The sequence below is a fragment of the Lissotriton helveticus genome, chromosome 4_1 (genome assembly GCF_964261635.1).
Source record: "Lissotriton helveticus chromosome 4_1, aLisHel1.1, whole genome shotgun sequence".
Classification (NCBI taxonomy): Eukaryota; Metazoa; Chordata; class Amphibia; order Caudata; family Salamandridae; genus Lissotriton; species Lissotriton helveticus.
Window position 1 is genome coordinate 940,003,987 of NC_136063.1, and position 15,744 is coordinate 940,019,730.

Here is a 15,744-nt window from a genome sequence, read left to right on the forward strand (position 1 = left end):
GGGATTGTTTTTAGTAATAAACACATATATTTTTATAATATATACTTGTGTGGTGTCCTTTCATTTGGTATTACAGGATTGTATGTGGTAAAACAGCTCGCTTAACACGACCTCTTAAGTTAAGCCTTTAGGCTGCTTAGTCCATGCTACCCCTAGGATAGCTTGTCTAATAAGGTTGACTTACAACCAGACACCATAAGGGGATTGTTTGGTCAGGTAGTAGGTGGTTCCAGAATTGGAAACATCCCCTACCAGGCCAACTTCTCACAATAGTGCTAATACTTATGCTTAAATTGATATCTAGATAGATAGATAGGTAGATAGATACATGGATAGATAGATAGATAGATAGATAGATAGATAGATAGATAGATAGATAGATAGATAGATAGATAGATAGATAGATAGATAGATAGATAGATAGATAGATAGATAGATAGATAGATAGATAGATAGATAGATAGATAGATAGATAGATAGATAGATAGATAGAGTCTGCTAGGGCCCACCATCTTTCCAAACACTGCTCCAGAAACCTTATTACCAAAATATTCAGACACTGCCTTCTGTGGGTGCGCATCAGTGACATCTATTTAATAATAAACATTACAAAAACTTTAGAAACAAAACCAAGGAGCTGGCAACCGACAAGCCCGACACTAGACCTTTTGGCATTCCCACAATTGGGATCATAATTGATGGTAGATGTAGAAAAACCACAAACCCATAGTTTGGCGTCTATCATAGATGCACCTGCCCCATATTGCCATTTGCTTTCTGAGTCTATGGCCACCTGTGGTTTCAATGTCACGTAGATGAGCACTTTTAAATATAGAAATACATAAACAACATTGGCCAACATTAATCATAAGATGTTCAACTGTGCATCAGACTCACGTGCATGCCTGGAGTTAGGCACAGGATCTTGTATTGTAAATGTTTGCATATATTACGATTGTACAGTAATTTTGAATAGTAGTTATTTGCAGCTCTTAGAAATTAGAGAAGTGTGGTTTGAAGCTCTTTATAAAAAACAATTGACACTGTTATCTACCCACAATTATTTTTGACCTTCTTGTTTCCATTCTCGGACAGAAAATTGAGTCAAAGAGTGCCACGGAGTCCAGTGCCGGCGAACTGAAGCAGGAGGGTTGGCAAGAAACACAGGACAAGGCCTTGCAGGTTGTTCATGAAACTGATCTGGTGGAGGAGAGCCGTGTGGTGAATGTGCATGCTTGTGACTATGCTGCTGGGCAGTGGAATACTTCATTGCAGGCTGTACCTGATTGTAGTGTAAAAGGGATTGAGGGCTCTGCTTTCAGCGAGGAAACCATAGGCAAAGGGGGACTTCTTGCTCAAACTGTTACCAATCTGGAGAAGACCACAGCTGTTTTTCCTCACACACAAGAGGAGCAGCAGGATTCTCACCCCCAGGCTTTTGAGCCTGTAGATGGGAGTCTTCACTTTGAGGTAACTAGCTGCTCATTATTTTTGACTGAATGCACATTCTGTAGTGCATCATTTACACTTGAAAGTAAGTTAAAGTTTAATTGGTTTATTCAAGTTGTTTCTTCTTTGCTGTGCTTTGCCTATAGCTGGATTGGGGCTTTGGGTGCTGCTTTCGGGTTTTTATTAGAGCAGTGCTTCTTGTGCAGTACTGTCTTTGCTTTGGGTATGGCTGCCTCGCAAATTTGCTTTCTATAAATCCTGCACAATAGTAATAAGCTATCAATTAACCATTAAAAAAATACATCATCTGATTATCTATGCTGATGATTTTGGTCCAGAATTAGGTGAATGGCGGGTGGACAGGCATCCAAACGTAGTGCTTCTCTTGCGTTTTGTACAGAACTCACTAAAGTTACTTTTCCTATGTGCTTTTGTCTTCCTGGTTTGTTTTCGCTGACATAGTTACGGAATGCTCGTGGAATAAGTTAAAAATAATATTATCCGGATGTATAGGAATACTTCTTGATATAAACGCTTTGAAACTAATATCCTCAGACTTAATTGTGGCCTATCGTAAATCATTTTGCAGTCCTGCCAAGTATCACGCATCAGGTGTGACACTCACGCATTTCAGTGCGGTGTTCCACATCACCGCACTGAAAAGCATTTTCACGCATTTTGCCGACTTGCCAGCTCGCGCCACTGGCGGCGCCTGTGCACGGCTCTGCCCAGTGCCAGCAGCTGTTGGGCTCTAGTTCATAAATAATTAATCACCATCTGCTCCCAGCTCTGGTGGCTGAGAGCGCTAGGCTACAATGTAACAATCGTGCCAGGCTCCAGGCTGCTATATTATTCCTGCCACCCGCCGCGCTGCTTAGTTTGACACACACTCAATATTTAGAGATTGGGTGGGGGGGGTGGGCCGCCCTCTCAGCAGTCAATGGCCGGCCGGTACGAGTTTTGTTGCAAAACACTTTAATAGGCGCTGCAGGAAGTGACTTCCGGCGGCTGCAGTTGAATAAAGTTTTGGCAATCTCATGGCTGCGATGATTGACATTAAGATGATGATCCGGCGGATGAGTCAACTACCTGCAGCGGCCGCGATGCTAGACTGATTCGGAGCCCATCTTTGTCTCTTCATGAAGAAGCTGAGCTCATATGCGGGCCGGTGATTGCCGCGAGAGTCATTGCGCCCACGATGAGACGATCATGAGACCGCCTATACGAATTGTCTGTGTCACTCATCTCACCTCAAAGCAAAGTAAGTGAGTGCCTCAATTCTTCCTCTTTTGGAGCTAAAAATCTCCATTAAATGAATAGCGCTAGCGCGCGCAGACCATACTAGTGCTGGTCCAATACATTATTTTCAGCACGGCCAGTGGCGTCAGTTAAGCCAGTCTGGTGGTCTGGTGTCATCTGGTGCCGTGTTGCAGCCTGAAGGGCTGGGCAGGTAGCGGCGCGCCGACCAGGGCGGACACTGCTCAGATGCTCTGTAGTCCTTTTTATTAGGGTTGAACACTACTACTACTGGTCGACATGAGGAGGGAGGTGAGGGGGAAGGTTTCAGACTCCTCTGTGCTGCTCGCGGAAGAGAGCAGGGCGGGAAGCAGCAGTTTTGTTGTCGGCAGAGCTGTGTCTTTTCTTTGTTCGGTGCTTGGTTTAGGCTTCTTTGCTGATTTTGTGAAAAGTTCATGCAATGGCAGTTGTTTGCCGAGGCAGCAAGTAGTGCTATGGTGTACTATTTGGAGGTGTTTACATGGCACCACCAAATGACAGTTCTGGTTCCTCTGCAGTGTCGTGAACTGTTTATCTCTTCCATTGCGCATTCATTGAAAAACACATGCACCTATATTTACACCATATTGCTGGTAATTACAATGTTAGTCATGGTAAACGTTTCATTTGCCAGAGCTTTGATTGCCCATACACAAAGCTGCACTTCACAGCCGCATATGCCCAGCTACTTTGAGCTACCCAATTTGTTAAGGCTTTTTGGAAGCTGTTCTCAGTATAACCGTATTCCATTGGATCCTGCAGACCTTTCAGGGGTCTCACGTGGCGTGTATTTAGTAGCACAAAATCAGTGGCAGCAATTAAGCTTTCTCACACCGCCTGCTTCTCTCGAAAACCCTGAATCTGGGGCCTGGCTTCAGAGACACAGACTCCAGGCAGCAGGCCCATGTGTGTAGCCTTCTCACACCCCCCCCCCGCTTCCCTCACAAACCCTGAATCTGGGGCCTGGCCACAGTGACACACAGGCTCCAGGCAGCCCCCCAATCTTAGGGCTTATTGCCCTTCCATTTCTGGTGCTCTTTCCTCGCTCAAATGGTTGTTATTTCTGATATTTATATGTTTCCCTCGTTTTCATTGCATGTTTTTACCTGCGAGAAAGTGTCACTCATAGTCGTTGAATGTCACTCATAATTACACTGAAATTATGAAAATGTCACACGTAAGCAATCTGAAACCTTGCCAGCTATGTTTTTCACTAATGTCTCCCTTTTTTGTAAACATGATCGTCCAAAGCAGATTTGCCAATTCCTTTCTTAATCATGTGCTGGTTTATGTGGAACTTTGGAAACGTGAATAATAACATCTTGTTCGAGGCATATGAGCTGGAGATATCACACTGAGCATTAGATCACCACCTGGTGTTGGGCTCGAAAGATTGCATGTTGTTGTCATCTTGGAAGAAGTCTTTGTAGTCACCAGATAGGTGACTCCTCCCTTGGACGATAGTGCGCATGGGCATCGACTCCATCCTTAGATTGTTTTTTCCACCACTGGGTTCTGATGTAACTCTTCCGCTCCGGTTCGACATCTACTCTCTAAGTAGTTTGACACGTCGAAAACTTACTTAAACTCTTCTAAGCAACTTTCGACATCAAGAACCATCGACTCGATCCCATCAGCTCGATTCCGGTTGTCGACGCGGGCCGTTGGGCCTATCCACGCCCTGAGGTCTACATCTCATGGAATGGATGCCGTTCAAGAAATGCCCCCAGTGTAGAGCAAAATTCCTGCACAGTGATCATCACAAGGTCTGTAACCTGTGCTTATCACCACAACACGAAGAGTCCAGCTGTCCAGCCTGCGCATCCTTTCGATCCAAGAAGACCATTCGAGATCGGAGGGCCCGTCGACACATCATGCAGAGATCAGCTCTGGAACCGGAGGACATCTTCGATGAGGGTCCAGATATCCCAGACGAAGATTCCGAAGGTCTCCAAATCGTATCTGGGGCAGACGACTCCGAAGACTCTATACCTTCGGGTCAACGCGTGAGTACTACTGCCCCTGCCCCAACCCCAACACCTAAATCGAAGGCAAAGGTCAATACTCCGCCTCCGGGGCCCAGTTGAGACCGAAAAACTACTTCAGAAGCCCCGCCTTCGAGCACGGCTCCGAAGAAAATACAAAAGCCTTCCAGTAGCTCGGAACCGAGCAAACCACATGTTCCGATACCACCAGCTCCCTCAGCACCGAAACCAAAAGAAGTCCCGGTTCCGAAAACCATTCTGAAACCGTCGACTTCGAGAGACAAACCGGCTCCGAACATTATAAAGCCTGCTTTCAACGCTTCCAAGCCGATGAAACCAGTTTCGGCTCCAAAGCCAAGGTCTTCGGAGCCAAGACCTACGCCAAAAGTTTCTGCCACAACTCCTAAGGCTAAGGACAAAGAAAAAAGACAACCACGCTCGGAACCCAAAAAATCGGCACCAAAAGCAGTTCCTGAAGAAGAAGAGCTTTTTCACCCTGATCCTACAAGAAAAAGATCTGTATTGACCCAAGAATAGGACATGTCTCTACTGTACCAGACAGGAAGAAGAAGTTAGATGCAGCACCTCCACCTCCAGTGCCTGTAAAGAAGAAGGACTGTGCAACATCACCTATGCGCCCTTTTTCTCCTATACCTCCCTCTATTTCACCTCCTCTTCCTTTACCTCCTCAAAATTCTCCTACAAATTTTTCACCACAACATACACCTCCTTATAATAATGATGATGATGATATTATGGGGAGAGGAGACGACTCAAATGACCCTTTTAACTACCCAACAGATCCACCGGACTGGGAGTACCCAATCCCACCAGATGTCACACCAGATGTACCAGATATCCCTGACCCATATACATACCCATCCAAACCATCTCCTCCAGAAGATAATATTGGGTTTGGACACTTAATCAATAGAGCTGCCATCCATCATGGGGTCACAATGCACTTGGATGAGGCAGAAGAAGATTTTCTACTTGACAATTTTAACAATCCCAAAAGTCGGTTCAGATGTTACCTATGATCAAAGGGGTTATTAAGCATGATTTCCAACCAAAGGGCAGTAAGGTATTTCTGCGCAATGTCTGATGGTTTAGGTGTTATTCTATGAATTATTTTGTAATCTGCTACTAAGGGAGTCCAGACAGTCACCACCCTATACTGCCAAATTGCAATTTATGAAAATTGCAATGATAAAGTCTCAATTTGGTAGGTCCCCCTGAGCAAGAAGTATATAACCCTTCTTGTATCGTTTCACAGTACTTCAGAAATTAATCAGTTCAGCCTATAATAAATGTCCAGAATAGAATATCCGTGATTTTTTAATTCTTCTTCAGTTCTTTTTCTTCACATGAACTCGTGAGACAATGTTCTTCACACAAATGTATCTTGTTTTTTAAATCTCCACACAACAGCCAACATGCATGTTTCGTCTTTGGCGCATCACCACCATAAAGACTTCCTCAGGGCTAGAGCAACAATCTGTATTTCAATAATTTCCTTTTAAATATTAAGGCGAGTAAGCACAACTTAAACGTAACTCAAAACGAAGCATATTATTAATTTCCTCATCTGATTATGTTCACACGTAATAGTATTATTCTCCTTAAGTATAGTAGTGCCTCTCGCCCATGGAAACAGTAAAAACGCTACCTACCAAATTGAGGGTTATTAAGCATGCACCAGAAGTGTTTAAAGATCCTGTACGTGCTAGGATCATAAACACCAGAATAGAAAAGAAATATAGGCCTGCTCCTGGGGATCCTGCCTACATTAAGGGACAACTACCTTTAGATTCCCTAGTAGTTTCAAACGCAAGAAAACGAGCAAACTCCCAAACATCAGGTGAAGCGCCACCTCCTGATAAAGAGTCAAAGATGATAGATGCTTCAGGCAAGAGAATAGCTGCCCAAGCAAGTAACACATGGCACATAGCTAATACACAAGCCCTCCTCGCAAGATACGACAGGGCTCATTATGAGCAGCTAGAAACACTATTACAGCATCTACCTGACCATTATAAAGCACAAGCTAATGACCTTATCCAAGAAGGAAAGCTAATTTATAATGCTTCTATCAAGTGCGCACTTGATGCAGCAGACATTGCTTCTAGAGCAATAAACACTAGTGTCCTCCTTAGATGCCATGCATGGCTACGCATCTCAGGCTTTAAGCAAGAGGTGCAAACCACCATATTAAATCAGCCATTTAACCAACAACAGCTTTTTAGCCCAGCTGTAGACAGCACTTGAAAAAATGAAAAAGGACACTGATACTGCCAAATCTATGGGAGCTTTGCAGTCTACACAAACAAGAGGCTCCTTTTGTCGCTCCTTCTATAGAGGAGGCTCCAAACAAGCTGGAGCAGACAATTCCGCTTCCTTTAAAAGCAATACGCAAACATCCTCCAATAGGGCATATTTTAGCGGAGGCTACAGAGGCAAAACCAAACAAGGGTATAGGTCGAGATAATAACAACAATCAAACCTCTCCCACCACAATACAGTGACTTCCTTACGCTCCTCCAACATCATTCCACTCCTGTAGGGTGGAGACTAACACAGTTCCTACCTGTCTGGAATTCCATCACCACAGACAAGTGGGTAAGACAGATTATCCAGTATGGCTACTGCCTAGAACTTACAGCTACCCCTCCACATATACCACCCAGACAGCGTTCAATGTCTACAGAACATCTTACGCTGCTCAAACACGAGGTTCTATCATTGCTTCAAAAGGACGCAATAGAAATAGTTCCATTACAACATCAAGGAACAGGGGTTTTACTCGCTGTATTTCCTAATACCCAAGAAGGACGGGACACTAAGACCAATTCTCGACCTCAGGCCCCTCAATCTGTATATACACGCAGATCATTTCCATATGATCACTTTACAACATGTGCTCCCATTGTTGCAACAAGGCGATTTCCTTACTACACTTGATCTCAAGGACGCCAACTTCCACATTCCCATACATCCTTCTCACAGGAAGTATCTAAGGTTTGTACTAGAAGGACAACACTATCAGTTCAGAGTCCTTCCATTCGGGGTCACAACTGCACCAAGAGTGTTTACAAAGTGCCTAGCAGTAGTAGCAGCACATCTCAAAATGCAACACATTCATGTCTTCCCATACCTGGAAGATTGGCTCATAAAAGCCAAGTCATTCAACCAGTGTGTCTGAAACACATCTCAGACAATTCAAACATTTCACAACTTGGGGTTTACAATCAACTACACCAAGTCGCATCTCCAGCCCTCTCATGTACATCAATACCTAGGGGCTACAATAAACACGTCTACAGCTCTGGCTTTTCCCAGTCCAGCCAGGATACAGAGCATTCAAGCCTTAGTCACAAGGTTTCAAGACCAACACTCTCTCCCAGCCAGAGTGTTCATGCAACTAATAGGCATGATGGCATCTTGCATTTTTATTGTACCATATACAAGACTGCAAATGCGCCCATTGCAAGAATGTCTAGCACATCAGTGGAACCAGGCTCAAACACAACTTACAGACCTGGTGTTGGTAGACAGCCGCACACATTGCTCTCTGCGGTGGTGGAACACCAAAACTTGTCCAGAAGGCGGCAGTTCCTCGACCCTGTTCCACAAATAGTACTTACAACAGACGCATCCCTGACAGGATGGGGAGCCCATCTCCTACGCCATACAACTCCGGGAAAATGGACCACTCAACAAAAAGTGCTCCATATCAATCACCTGGAGCTGCTAGCAATATTCCTAGCACTGAAGTCCTTTCAAGTACATGTACAGAACAAATGTATTGTACTACATTCAATAACAAGGAGGCACACATTCTCCGCAACTGTCTCAGCTTGCACAGAACATTTGGAGATGAGCCATTCCACAAAACATATATCTACTAGCAGAACACCTTCCAGGGGTTCACAATACGATTGCAGATCTGTTAAGTCGACAGACACAACAGATTCACGAATGGGAACTACATCCGCAAGTTCTTCTACCATTCTTTCACAAGTGGGGTCACTCAGACATAGATCTGTTCGCCACACACGAAAACGCAAAATGCCCAACCTTCGCCGCCAGGTTTCCACACCCGCTGTCCAAGGGCAATGCGATATGGATGAACTGGTCAGGCAGATTTGCGTATGCTTTTCCGCCACTAATACCACTAGTAGTGCGCAAGCTAAGACAACAGTCTCTCAAAATGATCTTAGGAGCTCCCACATGGGCACGCCAACTGTGGTTCACAACGCTGCTAGAACTCTCTCTAGATCCACACCAAAGACTGTGTCTGACACCATCCATGCTAATGCAGAACCATGGAGACATCAGACATCCAGATCCAAGTCAACTGAATCTGGTGATCTGGCTCCTGAAGTCTTAGAGTTTGGTTACCTTAACCTGCCACCAGACTGTATGAATATCATTAAAGAAGCCAGAGAATCTACTACTAGAGTTTACTATGCGGAACAATTGAAAAGATTTGCTATTTACTGCACCAATAGTAAAGTTGATCCCCTGGATGCTTCCATCCAGAATATCATCTGCTACCTTCTACACTTACAAAGATGTAATCTAGCATATTCATCTATAAGGCTACATCTTGCAGCCATTGCTGTGTACCTACAAAATAGACAACATCTGTCATTATTTAGAATTCCCTGCAATTAAAGCATTTATGGAAGGATTAAAAAGAATCATTCCTCCTAGGTTACCACCCTCGCCAGTGTGGAACCTAAACATTGTTCTTACAAGGCTCATGGGACCCCCTTTCGAACCTTTATACAAGTATGAACTGCAATTCTTCACATGGAAAACAGCTTTCCTTATTGCTATTACCTCTCTTAGGAGAGTGAGTGAGATTCAAGCTTTCACTAAAGAGGAACCATTTTTACAATTACACCATAACAAAGTGGTCTTAAGAACAAATCCCAAATTCCTTCCTAAAGTCATTACTCCATTTCATCTAAACCAATCAGTAGAGTTGCCAGTGTTTTTTTCAAAACCCAGACTCAGTAGCAGAAAGAGCTCTACACACCCTAGACGTGAAAAGAGCCCTTCTCTATTACATTGACAGGACCAAATCCTTTCGCAAGACAAAACAATTGTAGCTTTCTCGCCACCACATAAAGGCAACCCCATCTCTAAAGCTGGGATTGCAACGTGGATTGTAAATTGCATACAAATATGCTATCAAAAAGCAAAACGTACATTAACAATTCCTCCTAGAGCGCACTCCACACGCAAACTAGGAGCCTCTATGGCTTTCTTAGGGAACGTCCCCCTAGAAGACATCTGCAAGGCAGCAACACGGTCTACAACACATACCTTCACTAAACACTATTGTGTTGATGTGCAAGCCAATCAGCAAGCTGAGGTAGGCCAAGCTGTCCTCAAAACTCTTTTTCAAACTACTGCAACAGATACAGGGGACCACCACTAGGGGAGACACTGCTGTATAATCGATGCTCAGTGTGAGATCGCAGCTCATATGCCTCGAACAGAAAATGCTACTCGCCAGTATGCATCTGTTCTTGGCATGTAGAGCTGCAGAGTCTCACACGCCCCCGCGCCTCCCTGGGACCTGTATCTGTTCCAGTTCTATCTTACTTAGATATACACGCTTGGACATCCTTTTTTCTTTCTACTAATTCCATCATTTCCCATCATGGCGAAAAACAATCTAAGGATGGAGTCGATGCCCATGCGCACTATCGTCCAAGGGAGGAGTCACCTATCTTGTGACTACAAAGACTTCGTCCAAGACGACAACAAATGCAAACATCTGAACCCAACCCCAGCTGGCGATCTGATGCTCAGTGTGAGACTCTGCAGCTCTACATGCCAAGAACAGATGCATACTGCTAAGTAGCATTTTTCTTTTTGTGTTTCCACCAACAGTCGTAGTAAACATGATTGTGTAACCACCGATTCTAAAATAACACAAACTGAATATGTCACCTAAGCTTAAAATATTCATATTCCCTAAAACCTCCTTGCCTTTTAAAACGTCAGCGCTCTGAGCTTTTACATTTATAATGACTAAATGTGTTTGTCTTTGCTCCTCTAACCAATCGTTAATTAACTCAAATGCGCTATTTATTTAAATAAAATGTACTTATTCCGAAATATCCATGGGTGTATGTCTTGAAGTAAAATGTCGAGTGAATGTAGTATTGAATGTAAATGCAAGGTTGCAAACTTGGAGAAGCAGTGACACAATTCTTAGCATAGAGGTGAAATGCACTGTCCATAGTCTGCCATGAAATTTCCTTTTTTTCAACAACAAAAAATGTCTTTTTATTAAACTAGTGTCAGCATTTCCAAACTGTTACACATTCATATATTGAGGTACATGTTTCCCCGGTGGTTTACACATTCTGGAATGCACAAAGTTGTAGTAATCATGGTGTCAGTGGTGTCTACCTGTAAAATTCGCTCTCATCCCATCCCCTCCCCACCTAACTATTCAATGCCACCCGAACCCCCTATAGTCTACCCATAGCTGCCAAATTTTCTCCCATTTATTGGGACAGCCCCTGCTCTCATAAATAGTCCTTTCTGCCGCACAGCACCAGTCCATGTCTCTTTCCCATTGTTCCATTGGGATTCTTTTGGCGATTGAGTGCCACCCCCCCCCCCCCCTTGACCCTGCCACATTTCGCTTGGCGACCATTGCCGCCACCTGTAACCAGACTTTTTGATATTTGGGCCAGTTCTGTTCCCCAGAGATACACAATATACGCCACCTACCATCCTGGGGTACTTCCTGTACTACCACTTCCGACATTATCTGAACCCCCTTCTTCCAGTAATTCTGTATGATCAGGCAGTCCCACAGAATATGGAAAAATGTTCCCGTCGGAGTGCAGCCCTCTACATTCCGCCATTAAGATGTGCCCTAGGAAATTTGCTTTCTTAATAGCAAAAATGGTTCATGTAATCTTCAGTCCTAAATAGGAATCCTCATCCTTTATAGACCGAGAATTTTGAACAGCATTATCTCTTTTTAAGGAAATATAGAATCATATTTTTCCATCTATGTTCCTAGGAACTTATTTTATTTTACTCAATTTATTAGAACCAAAACTACATTTGGATCAAAATTGGTTAGTAAGAGGTTGTGCAGAATCAGTTTCCTCTACTTTTGTGTGACTTAACATTTTACAAACCAGACAACAGTATTATAGGCCAGGATGTGAGTTCTAATGTAAGGGTGATTGGCCACTCCTAGGTTAGTGGGCAATATGCTATGTCGGTATGATCGTTTATCACTGATTTTGCAGGACCCACAACACTATTTCACTCCATTTGGATAACCAAGTTACTCTCATTAGGCACTTGACTCTTTAAAGGTAGTGAAAACAGTAAGTCAAAGCTTTGCCTATGTGGTGGGCTGGCTATAAACAAGATTTAAGCAAAAATAGTCAAGTGCTAACTGGGGTAAACCTGGACTGGAATTCAGGCTACACATTAAAGGCCCAATTTAGATTTCGGCGGACATGTTAAGCAGTCACAACAGTGATGGATATCCCATCCCCCGAAATATAAATCCCATAGAAAATAATGGCATTTAGATTTTGTCTCATGGGATATCCAACACCGTTGTGACACAGTAACCCATCCACCGAAATCTAAGTTAGGCCCTAAGTACATATCTTTTTCAATGGGGAAACTAATGACTTATTTATTTATTTATTTATTTATTCAAAGTTTTATATAGCGCGAACAAGATCTTTACAGATATCAGAGCGCTTCACAGAGACAGGGGTAGGGGCAACAAGAGTGAACAGAAATAATGGGAGCAGTATAATAGTCAATAACATAATAGTAAAACAATAGTGTACAGAAAACATGCCAATATACAATCAGGTAACAAGTAATATAAGACGGCGCAAAGTCATTGATCCCGTTACAATAGAGTTCAGGTAAACTTTGGATGTAGGGATGGCTTATACCAAATTCTAAGGATAGAGAGAGCAAGGGGTGGAGGCATCAGGCGGGTGATTCAGCAAACTAAAGTGTATTATATAGTGGTCGGTAGTAGGAGAGTAGCATAATAGTGTCACAATCAAATAAAAATATAGTGCCAAGAATCTGTCAGGAGGTCAAAATACCAAACGATGCAGAGTCTCTTATCCAACAACTATAAAGTTCAGGTGAACTTGGCCATAAGGATGGTTTTCACCTCTTTCTTGAAGAATGCAGTGGAGGAGATAAGCCTGGTTTCAGGAGGGAGTGCATTCCAGATCCTGGGAGCCATTCCTGAGAAGGAGCGTTTGTATGTTTTTTCCTTCCGGAATCTACGAGGTTTCAGGAGTAGATTTTTTGTGCTTCTATTGGATCTCGAACCTCCTGATATAGACAACTTTTGAGCGAGGTAGTTGGGTGCCTTGTGATGCACGGCCGAGTGAGTCATAACGGCAATTTTTAGCTGTATTCTGGCTTCAAAAGGCAACCAGTTTAGAGATTTTAAGTCTGGGGATATATGCGAATGTTTTCTTGAGCCAGTAATGAGTCTCGCGGCAGCGTTCAGGGAGGCTCTTAGGGGTGCTGTTGTGGATAGCGGGAGTCCGCTGAGGGCCACAATTCCATAGTCTATGCGAGGGATGACTAACGCTTGTACAGCAGTTTGGAAGTCCTTGGCTGGGAGGAAGGGTTTAAGTTTCCTCAGTGTGTTGATTTGGAAATTAGCTCCTTTTGTTGCTTTGCTAACGTGCTGTTGCATGTTGAGCTTGGCGTCGAGTGTGATGCCTAGGGATTTCGCAGAATCCACGATGGTAGGTTGGACATTGAGTGCTGTTAGGTTATTGAGCCAGGTTTGGGTGGTGGTAATTTTCGCCGGAGGTGAGATGAGTAGGAACTCAGTTTTCAGAGCATTTAGTTTGAGGTGATTAACGGCCAACCAAGATTGAGTGCTACTAAGTGTGGAATTCAGAATTTTGATATCTTCCGGGGATCGTAGCTTTAGGTAAAGTTGTGGAGCAAGGTGGCGAGCGGTTCCATGACGAGGTTGAACAGTGTGGGGGAGAGGGAAGATCCTTGTGGGACACCTAGATCTGCTGGCACAGGTGTAGATAGCACATTGTCGATCTTGAACTTCTGAGACCGGTTATGAAGGAAGGAAGTAAACCATTTGAGAACAGTTCCCGATAGACCCATTCTAGTGCTTAGCAGCTCCAGTAAGTTCTCGTGTTTGACTGTCAAATGCTGAAGAGAGCTCAAGAAGGATGAGGAGGCAAGACTCATTCCGATCTAGAATTTGGAGGGCGTCATCAATTATGTGCGTCATAGCCGTTTCCGTGCTATGTTTCGCTCGGAAGCCTGATTGATGAGGGTTGAGGAGGTTAAATTGGTCAATGTGTTTTGTTAGTTGGAGTTGGACACATTTTTCCAGCAATTTGGCCAGGGTGGGGATATTGGTGATAGGGCGATAGTTGTTCAGGTCAGACGGGTCAGCTGTAGGTTTCTTGAGTATAGGCGTGACTTGCCCCACCTTGAGGGCGTCTGGGATGAGACCTTGTTGAAGGGAGCTGTTGATGATTTTGGTCCAAAGTGGGAGGAGCAGGGGGATGAAGTCTTTTACAGCATTAGCAGGTAGGGGGTCTATGAGGTGATTAGAGGGCTTCAGGGTGCCGAGCAGTTTGCGTATTGCTTCTTCCGAGTATGTGTCGAAGGACAACCATGATGCATTATTTTTAGGTTGAGTGTTAGTCATTCTGGTGTGACTGGGGAATCGGCTTACATCCATGATGAGGTCATTTCTTATGTTGTCCGTCTTTAGCTTAAAGAAAGCAGAGAAGGCTTCACAGTGTGGGGTATCGACTGTTGTGCTGTTTGATTGTAAGGGTTGTGTCTTTGTTTGAGTTTTGATTAGTTCGAACAGCTTTTTTGGCCTGTTTTTTGCTTGGTCCAGCTGGCGGCTAAAGAAGTCAGACTTTGCGCGCTTTATTTTCCTAAAGTAGGCATTTCTCTTGTTCTTAAGCGTTTTCAGATGCAGTGATGAGGGGTCAGATCTCCAGGTGCGCTCTGCCATTCGCATAGCACGCCTGTCATCATTAAGTCTGCCGTCATACCAAGGGTTAGAGATCTTGGTGGAGACTCTCTTCAGTTGCAATGGGGCGGCTTCGTTGACTGTTGAATTCATAGAGTCAAGGTAGTGATCGGTCAGTGATTGAACATCCGAGGTACCTGAAGGGGGAAGGAGGAGACTGCCGATGTGGGGAGGCAGGGAATTGGGGTTAAGATTCGTCATGTCCCTTTTCCAGGTCTTGGATTTGGTAGGTTGAGCCGCGTTAAGTTTAACTTTTTCGTTGATAAAGAATGTGATAATGTGGTGGTCTGACCAGTCACAGGGTTGGACCGCCTCCAGTTGGATAAAGTCCTCTTTGGCGATGATGAGATCGAGTATCGAGCCTTTGTCGTGTGTTGGTCTATCGCATAATTGGGTGAGGTCAAGCGCATTAAGGAAAGTTTTGAGGCTATTCACCACTGCGTCTTTCTGATCGTTCCAGTGGAGATTAAAGTCACCCAGGTAGACTTGGTTGGTCTGCCGACCGGCATTGGATGTGATCGTGTCCATGAGTTGCTGAGTGAATGTGAGGTTGTCACCAGGCGGGTGATAGATGAGATGTAAGGCACAAACTTGTTTGCCCTCGCTGGTGATATCGAGGCAGAGGAGTTCACAGGAAGAAAAGGAGGGGGAGGTGGCTTTAGAACGGAGAGGTTGCTCCTGAAAATGACTTCACTTGTATATCTTCTGTACAAAAATCTTCATATCTGTCTATGTCTATGTAGGGGTATTTATAAACTGCAGTTGCTACTCCAAGGAATGTCCTGGCGCTGAATGACGAAACATAGCGATGGGAGCAGGAAGGAGATTATGGACTGGTGAAAAGCCATGTTTTCAGCTTCTTCTGGAACACAGAGGTTGACTTAGTGCTTCTAAGGGTCAGAGGAAGTTTGTTTCAAAGGGACAGACTCAGGAAGGAAAGGGACTTTCCACCTGACTAGCCTTTTTAGGTTGAGG

At 44.1% G+C, this 15,744-nt stretch overlaps 1 protein-coding gene across 18 annotated transcripts in view; it reads left to right on the forward strand.

Annotated features, from left to right (window-relative positions):
• Positions 1-15,744, forward strand: part of EPB41L3 (erythrocyte membrane protein band 4.1 like 3) — an 860,969-nt gene that overhangs the window by 794,509 nt on the left and 50,716 nt on the right. For 11 of the 18 annotated variants that reach the window (XM_078687549.1, XM_078687552.1, XM_078687542.1 and 8 more), the window contains one exon: positions 1,096-1,221. In XM_078687549.1, coding sequence (XP_078543675.1) covers positions 1,096-1,221 — 126 coding nt within the window. The remainder of the gene's footprint in view (positions 1-1,095; positions 1,222-15,744) is intronic. The other 7 variants (XM_078687558.1, XM_078687555.1, XM_078687559.1 and 4 more) reach the window with 1 other exon arrangement.